The sequence below is a fragment of the Gossypium hirsutum genome, chromosome D05 (genome assembly GCF_007990345.1).
Source record: "Gossypium hirsutum isolate 1008001.06 chromosome D05, Gossypium_hirsutum_v2.1, whole genome shotgun sequence".
Lineage (NCBI taxonomy): Eukaryota > Viridiplantae > Streptophyta > Magnoliopsida > Malvales > Malvaceae > Gossypium > Gossypium hirsutum.
In genome coordinates this window covers 1,088,404-1,107,258 of record NC_053441.1, presented here as the reverse complement: position 1 = coordinate 1,107,258, position 18,855 = coordinate 1,088,404, and the positions used below count along the sequence as shown (strand labels likewise).

Genomic DNA, 18,855 nt, shown 5'->3' with positions numbered 1-18,855 from the left:
GAACGCTATGAAAATATCTCAATCTAGAAATATATGCATCCCATCCAAAAAGTAGTGGCAAGTCGACTGATTTTCTACACTTGAAAATTGACACCTTCAATAAATGAAATTTAATAAATTTCACCCTATTCATGCATATATTTATTTATTATCAAATGTAACATACAATAATTAATTAATTTATTTGTTTATTAATAAAAAACAAAATACAACCTTACTTTTAATATAATTATCTTTGTGATACTTTAATATATATTCAACAAATACTCTGTTATGTGACATTTACTTGAGCTTCAAGTTAAACTTACTTGGAAATGTAAGTCTAATTCAAATAGAAGTTTCAAATCCAGATTCCGGTTTCAATGTTAATGGCATTGAATATTATGTCAAATCTTGAGAAATGAAAATATTATCAGCACCTCATGTGATACAAAATGCATCAACTTTTTAAGTAACACTATACTTTTATAGCAAATTAACAGAATTCAACTCTTATGATTTAACAGTCAATCTTCTTTGATAATAATTGCTATCTCATAAATGTTAATTATTTCTACTCAGATCTGGACAATAATTTAATTAAGATACCTAACATAATGAAATATGGATTATTCGTTTTTCTTTTTCTTTTTTTTTGGTGAATTTATTCGTTTTTCTTTATTTACAAGTAATCGATATCAAAATCTTTTACGAAAAATCCGATTAAGAGTACTACTAATTAAAGGGAAAATTTTTATTGTCAAGTTGGCATTTGACAACAACGTTTTCCACTTTTCAAATCTTCAGTCTGGCTTTGAGTAGCCCTTGAAAAACGGCAAACGAAGGTTCAATTCCGTTGGCGCTGGCTGCCTCTTCGATTAATACTAATACTAATAATAACAATAATAATAATATCTCCCATTGTGCAGCTGCATTCGAACACTCCCTTCAGTTAAAGCTTTACATTTGTATTTATGCGGCACATTTTATTGCATAATGCAAACCATGATTTCCTACCAACAGCAAAAAAATAATAATTTAAAAATAAATATAAATATTTTTAAGATAAATTACATTTAAGATCACTGAATTATTAGTTTGTTTTGGTTATTTAACTACAAAAATTTACAAAATAATCATTTGATTATGTTAGAATTGTGTGACCCAAATTCTAAGAGATTGCTTGCAAGTCAAGTTAAACAAAAATATATTTTCTTTCTAGAAGATTTAGTATTTATTAGTATAGTTTATTTGACTTACTAATTTAGCCTATAAATAGGCTCTTTTACAATCTTAGAAATAAGACACACCCATTAGATTAGAACTCATAACACATTTAGAGAATTTTGTGTTTACGTTTTCGGGTTCTTTGTTTTTCGGGTTTAGTTTTTATCTCTATCTTTTGTACTCTTCATTCTTTTGCCATTATAGTAAAATTATCTTTGCCCGTGGTTTTTTATCCTCTTTAGAGGGGTTTTTCCACGTTAAATTTGTGTGTTCATCTTCTCAATTTCTTTTGCTATTTTTACTTGTTTGTTGCTTAATCGGGACGATCCTAACAAGTGGTATCAGAGCTAGTTTAACTTTCATAGATCAGCCCGTTCAGAGATGGCAGCAACAAGGTTTGAAATTGAGAAGTTCGATGGTGAGACAAATTTCAATCTGTGGCAAGTTCGGATGATGGGAAATCTAGTTCAAAATGGCTTGAAAAAGGTTGTTACAGGGAAAAAGCCTGAGAATCTAAATCAAACAGAATGGGAAGAACTTGATGAAAAGGCCTTGTCTGCAATCCAGTTGTGCCTCGCGAATACAGTATTGCAGGAGGTATTGATGGAGAAGACCTCATTCACCTTGTGGAAAAGGTTAGAAACTCTTTATGCGACTAAGTCTCTGGCTAACCATTTAGTGTTGAAACAACGTCTATTTACGTTTCGCATGAACGAAGGTGAGCTTCTTAAAGATCACATCAGTCAATTCATTACTCTTTTAAATGATTTAAAGAATGTTGAGGTTCATATTGACGATGAAGATCAAGCTATGCTATTATTGTGCTCTTTACCCTCTTCATACAAGTCTTTCAGGGAGACCCTGATCTATGGCAGAGACAAACTCTCGTTCGAAGATGTGAAGGGTTATTTGTTGAGTAGAGAAAAACTCGACAATGAGTTTGGTTTGAATAGCAAAGCAGATAGGCAAGCTTCCGTTTTGGTAGCATCAAAGAAACGAGACAAAAGGTGTCCCTATTGTAAAAAAGTTAGGTCACGTCAAAGCAGATTGTTATAAACTGCGAAATAAAAGAGCTGCTGAGAGTAACGAGGAAGATGTAGCTGGTGCTAATTTGGTCGATGAAGGCGATGATGATTTCTTGTTAGTGTCAACGAGCGATAATTCCAAGCTTACGTCTGAGTGGATCCTAGATTCAGGATGTTCTTTCCACATGTGTCCCAATAGAGAATGGTTCTCCACATACAGTTCAGTTGAAGGTGGAGTTGTGCACATGGGAAACGATTCATCTAGTAAAATAATCGGTATTGGTACTGTTAAAATTAGGATACACGATGGGACGATTAGGACACTCTCAGATGTCAGGTATGTACTTGATTTATGAAAGAATCTCATCTCCTTGAGTATTTTAGACTTGAAAGGATGCAGAATCAACATCGAGTCGAGCGACATTAAAGTATCTCGTGGAGCTCTCGTTTTGTTAAAAGGTAAAAGAACTGGTAGTCTTTATATTTTGGAAGGTTCTACAGTGACCGGTGAAATTGGACGTCCCTCATCCGTTACGGAGTCAAAGTCAACTCATTTGAAGCGGAGGCAACTTGGTCATAGGAGGGAAAAAGGTATGACCGTTTCGTTGAAGAGAGGTTCTCTTTTGGATGTAGGTTTTGAAAAGTTATGGCACTGTATTCGTGAAAATCAGACCCGGGTTAGTTTTGATTTGGCAGTGCACAAGTCGAAGGCTAGAAGTCTTCCAGCTTCTAAGCATAGATTCGACTCAGTTAATTCCCTGCATAGTTCAAGATAGACTCGTGGCGGGTTTTGAAAAAGATGGCATTGAAAGAATTCGTGTCAATGTGGAGATTGTTAGAATTGTGTGACCCAAATTCTAAGAGATTGCTTGCAAGTCAAGTTAAACAAAAATATATTTTCTTTCTAGAAGATTTAGTATTTATTAGTATAATATATTTAGCATTTATTAGTATAGTTTATTTGACTTACTAATTTAGCCTATAAATAGACTCTTTTACAATCTTAGAAATAAGACACACCCATTAGATTAGAACTCATAACACATTCAGAGAATTTTGTGTTTACGTTTTTGGGTTCTTTGTTTTTCGGGTTTAGTTTTTATCTTCATCTTTTGTACTCTTCATTCTTTTGCCATTATAGTAAAATTATCTTTGCCCGTGGTTTTTTATTCTCTTTAGAGGGGTTTTTCCACGTTAAATTTGTGTGTTCATCTTCTCAATTTCTTCTGCTATTTTTACTTGTTTGTTGCTTAATCGAGACGATCCTAACAGATTATTTAAAATTTTTTATTTAAGTCATTGAATTATTCAAAAAATTTCTTTTAAGTCACTAAAATCTTTTATCCAAACGACGATCACTACGGTAGATTAATACCTATTAACAAGTAGAAAAACATATTTTGGATCCAAATTGATCTCATAGTCAATGTCAGAGATCAAAGAAAAAATTATTTAAATTTTTATTCACAGTTTTGTAATATTTAAAATTACTTCATGAAAAAAATTTAAATTGCAAAACAGAAAAAAAAAATTTCAATTGATATAAACGATGCGAATCGAAAAAATTATACATCAATGATTTTGAATGTAATTTATCTATATTTTTTTGGGTTGGGAAAGGAACTTCATTTCATCAAAAAGTAGTACGATAGATTATGTATATGTATACTTTTTAAGACCAACCAAACAGCAATTTGACTGACGTTGGTTTTAATTTCCGTTAGTATTTTGTTGTGTTGTAGGACTGGAGTCTTCCCACAAACACGGTCTTAAATTTTAACCAAATAAATGCAGGCACATTTTCCCTTTGAGAGAAACACCAATCTCTTCCACCCCTTCCACCATTCTCTCTCTCTCTTTTCTTTCTTTTCTTTGTTTAATAACGTGAGTATTTGATTCGACAATGTTAATGATTTCTGCAGTCAAATTCTCCATTTTTCATGTTCCGATTTCGAAACACTTAATTAGATCTTGCTTTGCAGGATTTTGATTTTAAAAAAGGTTGGTTTTTGTTAAATTTGTTAAAAGATTTTGATGATTTTTAGGATTTGAATTAAATTGTGAAGGGGATAAAAGAACAATGGGGGTGGATTATTATAATGTATTGAAGGTGGAGAAGAATGCAACAGATGATGATCTTAAGAAATCATACAGGAAATTGGCAATGAAATGGCATCCTGACAAGAACCCTAATGATAAAAAAGAAGCAGAAACCAAATTCAAGCAGATCTCTGAAGCCTATGAGGCAAGTCTTTTTCTTTCCAAATCAGTTTCCTTATTTTGCTTTTCTCTTTCATTGTTAATTAATGGTAGAATAAAGAAAAAAAACAGGTAATAATGGAATTTGTTATAAGTTACTCGACTTTGGTATTTGCCTTGAAGGAAATTAAATGATTTTGACTCTTGTTTGAGCTGAGGAAGAGGGTGTTAGAATGAAGGAATGAATGTTAAAAAGGATTGCTATTATATATTATTAGAGATGAAATATCTATTGCTATTGCTTTCTTGGTCAGCAAATGGAATTAGAGCTTACAGCAAGAATTTAATGAATGGTAATAGAAAAGAGGCATAACATGGGAACTTAATCCATTTGCAGAAATTATATTATGTGACATGAAGACTTAGCAGCTTTAAATCTCTTTTGAGATTGTTAAGCTGACTACGGTGTTCTTGAATGGGACAGATTGATTAATTAAATGTTTTTATTTAGACTACTATTCCTCCGGGATCATTTAGTGCAGCTTTATGAATTTGTTTAGAATTTAATGTTTTTTTGCCTCTGGATATTGTTCTCAAACAATAGTGCTGCTGCTACCGGAAGTCTTGTTAAAGCTGTTTAAGGCTTTGTTTCTTTGACTATTCCGTAGTTCAAAGGTTTCTCGAACATACGAAAAGTTTAATCCTAATCCTAACCGGACTAGGGTTTTCAGCTACTATGTTCTTTTTTCTCTTTCTTCATGGCTTAGATTGTTATTATAATTGAACCAAGTTGTATAAACCAATTTCTGTGTTCTATATTAATTAGGATGGAGGAGGGATTTGATCATGTGATTATGAGCCTGACATTTCTTTCTAAAACTGTTATAGCTTCTGATAGTCCATTGTTTGTGTATCATGTTAATCTGATCAATTTAGTCACATTAGACATCCTAGAACAGGTTTCTATTCATAATTATGTTGTCTTTCATATACTGGGATTTGGTTTTAAATCAAAAAGTTAAGATGTCAATGGAAAATTAACTAAATTTTGTGATTCAGGTCTTGAGTGACCCTCAAAAGCGAGCAGTTTATGATCAGTATGGTGAAGAAGGATTGAAAGACATGCCACCACCAGGCAGCAGCAGGCCACCTTTCGGAAAGGGCACCGGTGGGCCAAATGGGTTTAATCCTAGGAATGCAGAGGACATCTTCGCAGAGTTCTTTGGAAGTAGTCCTTTCGGGTTTGGGTCATCAGGACCTACTGGGTCTGCTAGATTCCACTCTGATGGAGCAAAGTTTGGAGGATTTAATTCGACTGACAATATTTTTCGAAGTCACAATGAAGCAACTGCACCCAGGAAACCTCCCCCAGTTGAGAGCAAATTGCCTTGCAACCTTGAGGAGCTGTACACTGGATCAACTAGGAAGATGAAGATTTCTAGAACTGTTGTCAATGCTGCAGGGTATGTATATGCATCTCCTACAGTGAAAGACTGCTCTCTGATTTTAATTTTCCATGATTGCCTACATTTTATAGTCTGTCATCATTAATGATTCTCAAGTTTTGAGCAATCGTATGCATGATCTGCTATTGCAATCCTATGCTGGATTACCAAGGATGGAACTAATGAAATTCTTTATCAAGTTAGTTGAAACTTTTTACCATAGATGGAAACATTTTTACATAATTTAGTTCCCGCAAGTTGACGGTCAAAATATACATTTTTTTTGACCTAGAGAGGGAAGAAGAAAGGGGGAAAAATGTTTTCAAAATCTTATGATGGCTGATGAGTTTAATTCTTTCATGCTTTGTGGCATTTTCTTTTCCATGCATGTATTTCATTGTCATGCTGAAATCTGTTAATTGAATTCGGATATTTTGGCCTTGATTAACTGGCTGCCATTGCATTTTACTAATTCTTGAAATGGAATCTTTACCCTACTAATTGAATAATAATAATAATAATAATAAGTTGAGACCGTACAGGCGACAAGTACAGGAATCAGAGATATTAACCATAGACGTGAAGCCGGGGTGGAAAAAAGGAACAAAGATAACATTCCCGGATAAAGGAAATGAGCAGCCAAATCAGCTTCCAGCAGATCTTGTATTCGTAATTGATGAGAAACCCCATGATTTATACAAAAGAGATGGCAACGACCTTGTCGTTAACCAAAGGGTGTTACTAGAAGAGGCACTTGGGGGTACAACAGTAAATCTGGTTACTCTCGATGGCCGTAACTTGTCATTGCCTGTGACCGATATTATCGGCCCGGGTTATGAGCTCGTCATTGCTAGGGAAGGAATGCCAATTGCAAAGGAAACAGGTAATAGGGGTGATCTTAGGATCAAATTTGAGGTGAAGTTCCCTACAAAGTTGACACCAGAGCAAAAAGAACTGAAACGAGCTCTAGTGGGGGTGAAGTAGGAATATTTCATATGCACCGGCCAAGCCGCGTTATTTGTCAGACTGAACTAAAACCTCAAAGCTGTCTTTGATATTGCCATTGACGTGTACCATCTTTGTTCTTCAAACAGGGAGTTGCCTTGCCTGTGTATAATAGTTTGACTGCAGGATTATCTTTGCAGCAGTGTACTAAACCCTAAACAATCAAAATATATCTACTAACACCCCCAGAAAAGTTACACCCGTAGCCTCTTTTTTTTTTTGGTTCTTTGTTTTCTTTCTCATCTATTGTTGTTTAATTCTTATATTCTTGAGAGATGTGGGTTGAGATTCGATATGCAACAGTGTAACGTGTATTTATTTTTCTATATTTGTAACTCTTAGAAGTGGTAATGTATAGATTTGTATAGATTAGTATCAATTCCATGTTTGAACTTGAGTTTCACAACTTATGAGAGTTGAACATCCCTCTGATAACAAATATCAGAGAAATGGGTATAATTTGAATGATCAATATCAACAAAACATAAAGACGAACCACAAATGTTTTCAAGCTTGCATGAAAAACAGCTAATATTGTCTATAATACTATAATTTAAACAAAGACGCTATGTAATGAAAAAAGATTTATAGAAGGATACAAAAGCTAGGGCGCGTCTAAATAAAACAGCTACATAAACGCTGGATTTACAAAAAAGTTGGAACTTAAAACTAAAAGCCCCTACTATTGGGAGCATCTTTTCGCCAGGCAGGTTGCCCAGTTCCTACTGTCGTTCCGTAAAATTGTGCTCCATTAACAAATGGTTGACCTGGGGAAGGGGAACCAGGTGGAGGAACCCACCAATTTCCATGTTGACCTTGAACATGCATAGCTGGTAATGCCTGATGGGGTAACTGCTGAGGTGCATGCATGGGCTGTTGAAAACGACGAACCTTGCTTGGTGGAGGCTGCAGATGCTGCTGTTGGGATGTTTGAGGCTGCCATTCAGGTATATCATCATCGTCATCGTCATCATTCCACTGTTGGATCGGAACCCCTACGGGTGCATTACTATTTGGTTGCCCATACTTTTGTATCAGCTCCCTCATTTGATCAACAGGACGAGATGGTGTTTGAGAATGTAAATGAGGAGCCATCCCTACTCGCTGGGATTGGTATCCAGCAGGGTATTTTGGCCCTGATGGGTTCGAGCCACCAGAGAAATTGAACTCAGGTAGATCATCTTCATCCCGGGATGCAGCAGGGCCAAATCCCGGGGGTACATCATCATCATCATCATCATCAGGAGGTACAGAATGGAGAGGAGGTCCGACATGGGTTTTTGATAGGAAATTAGAATTCACATTAGAAATAGCATCATCCTTATCGTGAGGTTTCCTAGAACTAGAAGTGAAGTGCTGTTGCTTTTTGGTGTTATGTTTATGGTGTGAAGTTGAGTTGGGTGAAATTAATTGAGCTCTTCTCCATACAACAACACCAATTAGACCATTATCAATAGCATTAAGAAGCTGAGGTTGATCCTTTGGTAGGATCCTGGTCACCATTTCAAGTGTTTTCGTGTATGGAGGGCAAAAATAAATTTCAACACCAGCCCCAGGTTCAGCAAAACCCACTCTCTCATCCAAAATATATGAATCAGCCGCCTGCACAATTTTAAATTAAATTAAAGATCACATAGAAGAAATAGAACTAAGCAACATAAAACATGTTTTGTTAATTCTTTACCTCAACAAGGCTCGCATGATCACTCTCGGTTGCTCCCTCTTTGCATACAACATGCACCACCTGCAAAACATCAACATAGATATACATCAGTCTAACGTGTTTAACTGACGATTTAAGGCAAGTATTAACCAAAAACAAAAGAAAACTACATCCCCCTTCCCCAAGTAAATAAATAAATAAACCGAGTTATATGTAGTTTTTTAGAGGATCTCAATAGTTAGAAACTATTATTTTTATGTCGGGAGTTTAAACAATATTTCACATCCTTGATCTCTTCCAAAGGATATAAATTGGAAATATTGGCGACAATTGTGCCTTGAATCCTTTTCCTGTAGATTTCTTTTGTATTTGAGCTAAGTTTTATTATTTTCCCCAGATATTCATCGCTCAAACAAGAATTTGTATGCAACGTAAATCAGATGAGTCCCTATAATGAAGATGGTATCTTTTCATCTCCATGTGTTTCTTGTTCAAATCAAAACTACAAATTTTGTTCAAGTTCCATCTCTTTGGTCTTTTCAATTTTCGTCTTAAGTATGATATTTTCCCAGCGACCAAAAAGCTTATCAAAATTCCATAAATGAAATTTAACCCTATACTAACAAAAATAAAAAAAATTGAAGACAAAAAAAATGGGATAAAAGAAGTTCTTGTTCCCACAATTTTCTTTTGGGAAACAATATGGCAGTACAGGAATTCACTACAATTTAAATGAACTTGAGATACCATAACAGCCCGACTCCGGGACATTGGAAGCTCTTGGAGGAACCTCTCGAACGCTTCAAGTCTAACTCTGCCCTTGATTTCAACAAGGCTAGGCCAATCCTTTGTGCTAGTTTTTTCACCACTGCACCAGGAATAATTGGATCGTTAATATGCACGCCACAAAAATCTTAATAATAAATTAGTAATCTCCTTCTAACTCAAATTAAGATTCATAGATAATTACTCGGCAAGTGAAAAAACACGACCATAGCATTATAGGTAACACACAGACCAAAGGATACTGGGTCTACCACAAATTTATCAAAAATGTCAACCTACTAGGGATATGCTTTCTCCAAGCAGCCAACATAAAGTGCTCATCCCCGCTTCGTGAAGAATTGTTCTTTGAAATTGTTCAAGAAAATAATACTTAGCTTGGTCAACTAATGTAGAAATAAGGTTTAAAATCTATCACATCTACCCTACTTATGGTTCAGACATTAAAAAACTACGAGATAATTTTCACCATCAAAGTAAACAACCTAAACTTAAGCCCTGCCTTCTCAACAACAAAGCACAAGATAGATAAAGACATACCTGCTCCCATACCAATATACAAACACGAGCATCCCAGATAATAACATACAAACAAGGACATACACAAACAGATATAGGCAAAAGGGATCAATAACAAATTATAATCAGTAAAAAGTTCCAAGGACAACATAGCCTTGTATAGATTCTACAACTTACCTCTTAAAAAGACAAACAACAGAAGTCATGGATGAGACATTCAGCTGCAGCATCCCTTCCCAGACACGTTCACCCTTCAAAATGGCTACAGAAGCTACTGTTTCTGTTTTCGTAGTAGTATCATTCGGCTTGACATCTGAATCGGATTTCAGATTACTTGAACCAGTGTTTACGGGTTTATCAGGCACAGTTTCAGGAGGATCTTGTGAAGCTCGACCAGAAGACTTTGAGTCATATCCAGCTTCTGAATCGTCCTTGTCAGAAGTGGATGTTGCCTTTCCAGCATCACCAGGCAAATTCTCAAATGGTGGCTCTGAATCAAGAGATTGCATGAACTCATCAAGGGAAACAATTGGAGGAAGAAAATCCGCATCCTTCAATTCATCTTCTCCCATCAACCCTTGCATTGGATCAGGACCCTCACTTGAAGGAATGGTAATAGTAAGATTTGGGTCTTCTAGCTTGTTTTTTTCACCTACGGTTTTTGATTCATGTTCCTTTCCAACAGTTTTACTATTCCTAGGAGCTTGTTTTGCATCAATTTTAGGTCGCCCAGTAACTGAAGTTCCAGCAGAAACTTCCACTGAAGAACTGTCAGTTTGTTCAACCTCTACTTGAAATTCACCCTTATGTGTTTTCCTCACCAGGCGTCTAATATCAACTTCTACATCAGGCAAAATTACCATTTGAGCAAGTTCTTCAGCTTTGGCTTGTCGCCACTGTGAAAGCTCTTTAGAAGCCAGCTCCTCAGCACTCATTGAACATAATCGCTCTGGGGGAATTTCGCCAGACACAACTCTTTCCCTGAGTTCAGGGTTGTTACGATCCTTTAAATTAAACAATAGAGACCTACCCTTCTCCTTATACTTTTTATTCACACCTCCAAATAATTTAAAGAGTTCTGCTTCAATTTGATATGCCAACTCCTCTGGAGATGGTAATAATTGCTCTAATTCATTTTTTTCAACGTTTTCATTATCTGGGATTTGTTTTCCATCCATTTCCAATTCTTTTTTCTTTGTCATGTCTATTTCAGGTTCTAATACCCAAGAAAGGCCATTTCCCTGTAAAAGTTCATCTCTAGCAAAAATGTTGTCACTAAATGGAACTTCCTCATCAGGTAACAGATTGCTTGATTGAAATTGCTGCCTATCATATTGCAATGTTTGTGTAGTATCACTATTAGTTCCATCAGCAGAACTACCGTGATTGGAGCACATTGTCCCCTGAGGTTCTGCAGATATAGAGTGAACAGCATCTGAATTACCAGAACCAGAATCAACAGGGTGAGAACCCTCTTCTCGCTTCACTGGGGAACCCATGGCTTCACCATTGGAATTCTTCTCCGGTGTCGCATTGTCAGCTTGCTGCTGAGATACCAAGGCTAGTGCACCAGCTAAAGACTCCCGCATCTTGGACCTCACAGATTCAGATGACTCCGCCTGAACCCTTGGTGACGGTCGCGTTTGTGCAGGCTGATTCCTTGGAGCTGATGACCCAGATTTACTTGGAACCAATCTCTTATTAGATGCTGGAGAAAGCTGTGAACCTGGTGAGTTGGAAACTGACTGCATCTGTACAGGACTTTGACTAGGTGCAGACATTGGTTGCAGCCAAGGCCTGTGTTCCGTTTGTGCCACTCGTTTGTTTGGCAAAGATAACTTTTGTGGAATAGAATTGGGAGAAATTGGTTCCATTGGGGCTTTGCGCTTGTTCAAAGTTGATAATTGATGGGGCCTAGGGCTATCCAACATTGTGGGAATCATTTTTCCTACTTGCTTATTAGCCATTAAGTACTGTTGTGGAGGCTGAGTATATGTTTGGGATTCAATGTTTCCACCTTGCTGCTGTTGTTGTAGCTGAGTATAAGTTTGGGATTCAATGCTTCCACCTTGCTGTTGTTGTGGCAGCTGAGTATATGTTTGGTATTCAACGTTTCCACCTTGCTGCTGTTGTGGTAGTTGAGTATATGTTTGGTATTTGATGTTACCACCTTGCTGCTGTAGTGGTAGCTGAGTGTATGTTTGAGATTCGATGTTTCCACCTTGCTGGTTCGGCATCGAGGAAAACTGCGACCCAAGACCATTTGACATGGATCCCATCTGTCCAATAGGCATATTTGAAGGTATCTGGTGCTGTAAAGATTCATTGGTCCCAAATCCCATCAATCCCACGGACATAGATGCATCCATTTTGCTGGAAATTGATTCTAGCTGAGCCATTTGGTTACCAGGCATCGACAACTGCTGAGATACCAGATTGTTGGACATGCTAGACCGTCACCATAGAATACATATACAAATATAACTGCATGGTAAAATAGTAAACAGAACATTATCATACTATCAAATCATGTTCACAAGTTCAGATGCTCAATTCATCGATGAAACAAAACAATAAGCATGCAGATCAAGCTCCAAAATTTAAGGAATATATGAAATAGTGATTAAACTTCCCCAAAATATTAAAACAATCCAAAGAGGAAAAAAAGATAGCTGAATATGCATATAACTTCCAACTTAACGAAAATACTCGATATAATTATTATCCAAGTCCAAAAATTAGAAAATAGGTACAAAGAATCATAATCAAATTCAATGAATAAAAGCACAAAATCGAACTAACCGAGATTAGGTCTCACATAAAAAAGCCAGATCTAGCAAAAAGAAAGGGAAAAAAAACTAGTAATTCTGGGGATAACTAATAAATAGGGGGAAAAAGTCGCGCAAAGTCCAGAACCATAAAAGAAACGGATAATGAAAAAGACTAAACATCCAAAACACAGAAACGTATTCAAATCACAAGCCCTAAATCAAACAAGTAACTACAATTTCCTTTTAAAAAAAGAGAGTAATTAATGAAATAGAAGATCTAGAATCTCGAAGTTAGAAAGCTTACCTGGATCGAGAGAGCAGAACTGAGAGAGAGAGAGAGAGACGGCTATAAAGATAAAATGAGGGTAAAGAGTTTGATGAAAGCTTGTAGGAGGCTTTGAAGAGTTTGTTTGTTTCGTTGCGAAGAATTTGTGAACCCTAAATAATAATAAAAAAACAGATAATAATAAAAAATAAATAATATTTTAAAGAAAATCAATACGTATACTTCATTATGGTAGAATAGAAGGGTTTTTTTTTTTTCTTTTACGAGTCTTATGTTTATCTTTTATTTCGTGTCAAATCGTTAAAATGGAAGTGCTACTACATTCTAGAGACGGATTATTAGATTGACACGTAGACTTATTAATTCTGGCCAATTGTAATTTTCGGCCCCCCTCTGTATGCCTTCTATGTAAATCGGGTCCAAGCTAACATTGAGCTGCCCAGTTCTTAAATAGATTCAATCATAGGTTACATTTTCAGATCCAAATCCACCCTCAAACATTGATAAACTTGCATTAAAAATTTTTAAAAATTCACATATCAGTTCATAAATAAATAATATACTCGTCACTGTTTTAATTTTTAATTTTTATATTTAAATTTTTTTATTTTTACTGAAAATGTATATAATATAATAATCTTTTATTATTCGTCAATTCTATGAATTATTTTTATTTGAATGATTTACCTACACTAATACTAACTAGAATTTATTACTATAAATTGATATAATTTCAAAAAAATAAAATACATATATTGTATTATAGGTGAATTTTCTTATGGTAAGAGTCTGTGGTTTATTTTTTTATTTTTTTAAACATTGAAAAAATTAACTCAATTGAAAATTAATATTTTCAATGATTTAATTTTTTACACAAGGTTGATAATCTAAAATAAAAACAATTTGACAGAACTATTTTGTAAAAATGTATGGAAAATAATAAGCAGATAACAACTAATCACTTTGGAGAATATTTTGAATTAATTTAATATTAAATTATCCTTTAAAAATTTTACGTTTAAAATTTTATTTTTTTTGTAAATCTTTTAAAACTAAAGATAAAATGTAAAAATTATTTATTTTTATAATTTAAAATCTTTATTTATCAAAAAACTGATTATGTTTCGTAATTAATTTTTTTTAAGTAATATATCAAACAATTTTATAAAATCTTTATTTATCAAAAAACTGATTATGTTTCGTAATTAATTTATTTTAAGTAATATATCAAACAATTTTATAAAAATTTAAAGCTAAATCAATTACTCCCATTATATATATAGTAAATAAATTATTGAATGATCTTCATTAGACCTATTCAAAGGCCGAGTAGGCCACCCGATTCGAATTGTGTCAGGCTTAGAGAAAGATTTTTACATCTCAAACCAAGAATTCAATTTAAATAATAAAAATTTAAATTTAATTATAAAAATATGTAAAATGTCAACTAAAAATATTTTTTAATTTTGTAATAATAAAACAAATTTTTTGAAAGGTACAGTCTAAAAACGAATCTAGACTTACAAAATTTTTAAAACTGGGCCACTAAGCGCCGCCTGATGCGAATGACACCTTTAATCTTCATATCCAAGCTTAAAATTAATTGATATTTTTCATCATATACATGCATTTTGTTTACATCATAATGCTACCTATAGGCTATAGTTAAGGTAAATTAGATTATCATAATCAATATACTTATCCAAAAACAAAAAATTGAGGAGTGGATGTCCCTTAAAATTTCATTGCTTTGAAGTCAGAAAAATGAAGAAAATCTACTAAGCAGGGAAGACTATGAGGAAAAGTTCAAAAGATTCTTCATTTTTCTCATTACTTCCTAAGCCCACGGTACAAATTACAATTATCTTTAAATGCAAAAACCAGAAATTCTTGCCAATTCTGCAATATATCTATATATCAATTATGTCGCTAATCAAATTTCATTTAACAAAAGTGATTCATGCAATCACCATAGACACCTTGCAATTCCAAAGCATTAAATGTATCATACTGCTCTATTTTTTTATTACATCATCATTATAATATTAAAACATGGAGCTGGAGCTGGAGCTGGTATAACTGTTACCAGTCCTCCTTTCTCCTCGTCGCTGGTTGTCATTCGGTCCAGAGAGAGAACTCAAGATGGTGGCACTTGTACCCGAGATTGCGTCCAGTAAGTTCTCGCCAACCTCGCTCTTGCAAAGAGGGCAGGAAGCATTGATCTTAAGCCATTTGTCAACACATTCCTTGTGCATGAAATGAGAACATGGCAACTCCCTTAACTCATCGTTGTTTGCGTATTTCGCCAAACAAATGCAGCAGATCTGTATAAAATCCCAGCAGTGCCGTTGTATCAGTACGTATCTGAAGATGAAAATATTCACAAAAAGAAAAAGCAAACCAGCAGACTATAAGGTCTCATTGATCAGTCCCAAGTAAATTTCTAAATATCATCACATCTTTAACTGAGCTACTATGGTATCGCAGAATCAAACAGTGCATAGTCTTATTTGGTCGTCTGGGATCACAATTTAACAAAGCTGCGCAGTTTCAGAACCCAAATGATATGATGTGCTCAAAATAGTTGAATAAATCAGAGGAGAATGTATATGTTAAATATTAAATATGCTAACACATCGTCTATGATACCTTCAATCATGAATTTCAACTCAAAGTATGCAAAGAGAGATCTGTGCTTTTTATTTACCGGACCCGTAAGACATGTAACTGAATTGTGTAAACAATAATCAAAAGAAACACTCACTGCATCTTCTCCAGAGATGACACGTTCCTTTTCAGTTCCGGCAGCTACAACACCACCCTCACCGGCACCCAAGTTTATTTCCCTACCATCACCATTGCTACTTTTCTTCACCTTGAACTTGTAAGTAGGTAAAGCATTTATGGATTCGGACGTGGCACCTCTGGTCTGTGATAGGTCCTCTCTAAACCCAAGGACAGAAATAATACAAGGCAGGCAACAGCAGATCGTGGCACATAGAATGAAGGGCATTGCGTATCCAATACAACTAATCGCAAGAAAAACTATACATAACCTGCAAGCCAAAAAAGGATAAACTCTCAGAAAAAGGTATAAATCAAAGTTAAACACAAAAAATGCCACTAGGCCCGTGTACCTGTACATGTTAGGAGCCTCATTTGCAGATGAATGCCCACCAAAGATCCAGACATTGCCAACCACAAACCAAACAGCAAAGAAGCAATCTAAAACCATTTTGAAGTATTCAACTAGTGCCTTAATTCTGCAGGATAAAAACCAGCTGATCAGCAACTAACTGGTATTGTTGCCAGAAAAAAGAAAGCTTATACCATGCACTTGTATGTCATTTCAGACTAACAATAAGTAAATTATACCTTGCACTTGTAACTCCTGCACTTTGACCACCTCTACTACTTGTAGTTGCAGTATGATGATCAGCCCCATCAGTAGTCCTAGTGACAGAGAGAGAAAAGGGTCCGGCAGGGACATTAATGCGTGAAGTGTTGCGATGTTGAGCTGAGTCTTGCTCAGAAGCCTGGTTACGATGCCGATAATGCCAATAAAGAAGAGGGAGGGTTGCTACACAACCAGAAGCATAACCCACAATCCATGCAAACAACGGTGTACGGGGATGCTCATTCCTTGACAAAGCCAGGACAATAACAGATGCTACAATCTGGCTCACTGTAAGAACTAGTTCAATAGAAATCCACAAACCAGAATTCAATGGACTCCGACGTCGACGGGCTTCCCCTCTCCTGACGACAGAAGGGGTTCTTGAGTTTGTGCCATTGGAAGAAGATGTTGAAGGTTGAGAACCTATCACTCTTGTACTACTAGAAGGTCCGTCTTCACGCTGGAAGACATCCAAACCATTCGAAGTTGTTTCACGAGACAAGTTTGATGAAGTATCACTACTCGTCAGTATGTCAATAGCATGTTCACTAAAGTTGTCTGATCGCTCCATTAACAATGGATAGGTCTCAGTTTGATTTTCGGAATGCAGTTCCAAAGAGGAAACATCCATCTAAGATCACCAACACAACTGGAAATGACGAAAGCATAGAAACCTTGTGTATGTACCACTTTGTTAACTGTGCCGAAACAATGAGCACTTTCGTCCCTCGTATTTGTCAAGTTCTGATGATTGACTTAATTATTTGCCACCATAAGATAGATATATTAACAATTGTTCCCTTGAGAACGAAAAATGTTACTAAATCAGAACAAAAAAAACATCCACATTTTCTAGCCCTTTGGGACACTAATAATAGTTGCTAAGAATAAATCAAAATGAAAAGGCAAAATTATTGAACCTATTGTTTTTATAATAAGAACCCACAAAATCCAAAAAAAGAAAAGAACATAAATCCCCATCAAGAGAACTAATAAAAAGGCTTGGCTCCCTTGGGCTTTTCAAAACCTAGTTAATAAATGAAAAGGGAAACATATATAATCAAAGTATAATTTGTCCCATAATAAAACTGATATAATCAATCATGTTTAGATGCCTTATTGCAGATATTCGCACTCTCCTATTATAATCAAGCTGATATAATCAAACTGCACACCAACATAATGTCAAAGTGGATTTGCCTTAAATCCTTGCACCAGAGGACCCTTAACCAAGCAAAGGCCTCAGACACTTTCTTATGACAAACAAGAAGTTTAAGGGTGGAATTCAGGTTTAAGCAATACATATCCATTGCTCATTTGAAATTTCGGCTCAAAAAAAAATGCGGAGATGAGGAAAAGCCAAATCAAGTTCTTTCAAAAATCTTAACTAAAATAACATCGGTAACAACTTCACTCTTAACTTAGGTTCAAGGGCTATTCACCATAGCAACACCCCACCCCCAAGCCGTCACTCCGGCGGCATCCACCCACCCTATAAAAAGGCAAGGAAAACCAAAATGGTGGTGATAAACTCGAGGGCGACTATTACAGTTCCTTTAGCTGCATAAAATTTCTTATTCCTATTAGTTCTCTTTCTTGTTTTCCTCTTCAATAAAATCAAAAGTGGGAAACCCCATTCCTATAACAAGCTCAAATTTATGTACTACTTAAAAATCTATTCAAATTGAAGCCAATTAGCAACCGCTCTTGAGATCGAATCAATACCTTGCCCCTTAAACAAATAAACTCGGTTCCTCGATCAACACGAATCTCTATGCCCCCCACCCCTTTTGAGCCGTACAAAGTGAAGCCTTGACTAATATTCAAAAACTATCAATTTGAAACCTGGGAAACAAAATATCACCAATCCTCACTCAAAGAACCTCCCAAGAGTAACAAAAATTTCAATCTAAAGCAACAATAATAAAAAAAAACAATCAAATATAAATGAATGAAACAAAGAAGGCAAACATAAAGAGAAAATCATACCGGAAAGGGATTGAACTGGGGAAAGTTAGATTTGAGACTGTTTGAAGCCCAGAAGTGAAACGGAGAAGAAGAAACGAGTGACGACGTTGAGTTAGTAAATGAGACGACAACAATGATGATGATGATGGTGCCTTCTTCAGCATTAGAAATGGCGCGTGACGTGATAGCGCGTCTTTTTGCTATTTTTAGGTATTTTTTTTCTTCTACTGAGATATAATAATAAGACTACAGTGTAAGGATTGGACCTCCTTCATTTGCTTGGATAAGTATCTTCGGAAAAATACCATAATAAGACTACCTCTTCCCTTAGTTTTTTATCTTAAAAATTTTCAAATACAACTTCGACTGCTTTTTCTTTTTTAAATATCTCATCAATCTTTATACTTTTTAATTTCTCTATTTTTTATATTCTAAAGTTTAAATTTAACACTATTAAATTTTTATTAAATTTGTTGTGTGATATTTTAAATTAAAAAATATTCACATAATACAATATAATTAAAAAAATAGTATCATAATAAACTTGAATTTAATTAAAAAAATTTGACATATTAATAAATAGACCTG

General features: G+C 35.1%; 3 protein-coding genes across 15 annotated transcripts; 1 reads left to right on the top strand and 2 right to left on the bottom strand.

Annotated features, from left to right (window-relative positions):
- The first annotated feature begins 3,920 nt into the window (after positions 1 to 3,920).
- LOC107907307 (dnaJ homolog subfamily B member 4) lies at positions 3,921 to 7,208 on the top strand. 2 transcript variants are annotated; one of them, XM_016834642.2, is made up of 3 exons: positions 3,921 to 4,476; positions 5,490 to 5,893; positions 6,418 to 7,208. In XM_016834642.2, exons 1-3 carry the CDS (start codon positions 4,312 to 4,314, stop codon positions 6,857 to 6,859), a joined length of 1,011 nt encoding a protein of 336 aa, XP_016690131.1. In that variant the 5' UTR covers positions 3,921 to 4,311; the 3' UTR covers positions 6,860 to 7,208. The 2 variants fall into 2 exon arrangements, with proteins under 2 accessions (XP_016690131.1, XP_040948946.1); XM_041093012.1 differs by having other exon boundaries at positions 3,993 to 4,476; positions 5,490 to 5,915; positions 6,431 to 7,208.
- A 190-nt stretch (positions 7,209 to 7,398) lies between these two features.
- On the bottom strand, positions 7,399 to 13,234 carry LOC107907306 (uncharacterized). The gene is made up of 5 exons (XM_016834641.2): positions 12,921 to 13,234; positions 10,023 to 12,329; positions 9,291 to 9,411; positions 8,565 to 8,624; positions 7,399 to 8,482 (listed from the first exon to the last, which is right to left on the bottom strand). Exons 2-5 carry the CDS (start codon positions 12,290 to 12,292, stop codon positions 7,550 to 7,552), a joined length of 3,384 nt encoding a protein of 1,127 aa, XP_016690130.1. The 5' UTR covers positions 12,293 to 12,329; positions 12,921 to 13,234; the 3' UTR covers positions 7,399 to 7,549.
- Positions 13,235 to 14,702: 1,468 nt separating this feature from the next.
- LOC107907304 (E3 ubiquitin-protein ligase At1g12760) lies at positions 14,703 to 18,638 on the bottom strand. 12 transcript variants are annotated; one of them, XM_041093010.1, is made up of 6 exons: positions 18,289 to 18,604; positions 18,025 to 18,144; positions 16,278 to 17,043; positions 16,040 to 16,165; positions 15,667 to 15,958; positions 14,703 to 15,266 (listed from the first exon to the last, which is right to left on the bottom strand). In XM_041093010.1, exons 3-6 carry the CDS (start codon positions 16,928 to 16,930, stop codon positions 15,186 to 15,188), a joined length of 1,152 nt encoding a protein of 383 aa, XP_040948944.1. In that variant the 5' UTR covers positions 16,931 to 17,043; positions 18,025 to 18,144; positions 18,289 to 18,604; the 3' UTR covers positions 14,703 to 15,185. The 12 variants fall into 12 exon arrangements, with proteins under 12 accessions (XP_040948944.1, XP_016690126.1, XP_016690122.1 ...); XM_016834637.2 differs by having other exon boundaries at positions 14,703 to 15,226; XM_016834633.2 differs by having other exon boundaries at positions 14,703 to 15,226; positions 16,278 to 17,099; positions 18,289 to 18,573.
- Between the last annotated feature and the right edge of the window lie 217 nt (positions 18,639 to 18,855).

Coding starts and splice junctions, on each gene's coding strand:
- LOC107907306 (XM_016834641.2), bottom strand. CDS start 12,292: ATGTCCAACAATCTGGTATCTCAGCAGTTGTCGATGCCTGGTAACCAA. Junction 9,412..10,022: donor GTTGTTTGTCTTTTTAAGAG/GTAAGTTGTAGA, acceptor TTCCTGGTGCAG/TGGTGAAAAAACTAGCACAA. Junction 8,625..9,290: donor CCCGGAGTCGGGCTGTTATG/GTATCTCAAGTT, acceptor GATGTTTTGCAG/GTGGTGCATGTTGTATGCAA.
- LOC107907304 (XM_041093007.1), bottom strand. CDS start 16,930: ATGGATGTTTCCTCTTTGGAACTGCATTCCGAAAATCAAACTGAGACC. Junction 16,166..16,277: donor GCAGGAGTTACAAGTGCAAG/GTATAATTTACT, acceptor TTTATCCTGCAG/AATTAAGGCACTAGTTGAAT. Junction 15,959..16,039: donor GAGGCTCCTAACATGTACAG/GTACACGGGCCT, acceptor TTTGGCTTGCAG/GTTATGTATAGTTTTTCTTG.
- LOC107907307 (XM_041093012.1), top strand. CDS start 4,312: ATGGGGGTGGATTATTATAATGTATTGAAGGTGGAGAAGAATGCAACA. Junction 4,477..5,489: donor AGATCTCTGAAGCCTATGAG/GCAAGTCTTTTT, acceptor TTTGTGATTCAG/GTCTTGAGTGACCCTCAAAA. Junction 5,916..6,430: donor ATGTATATGCATCTCCTACA/GTGAAAGACTGC, acceptor CGACAAGTACAG/GAATCAGAGATATTAACCAT.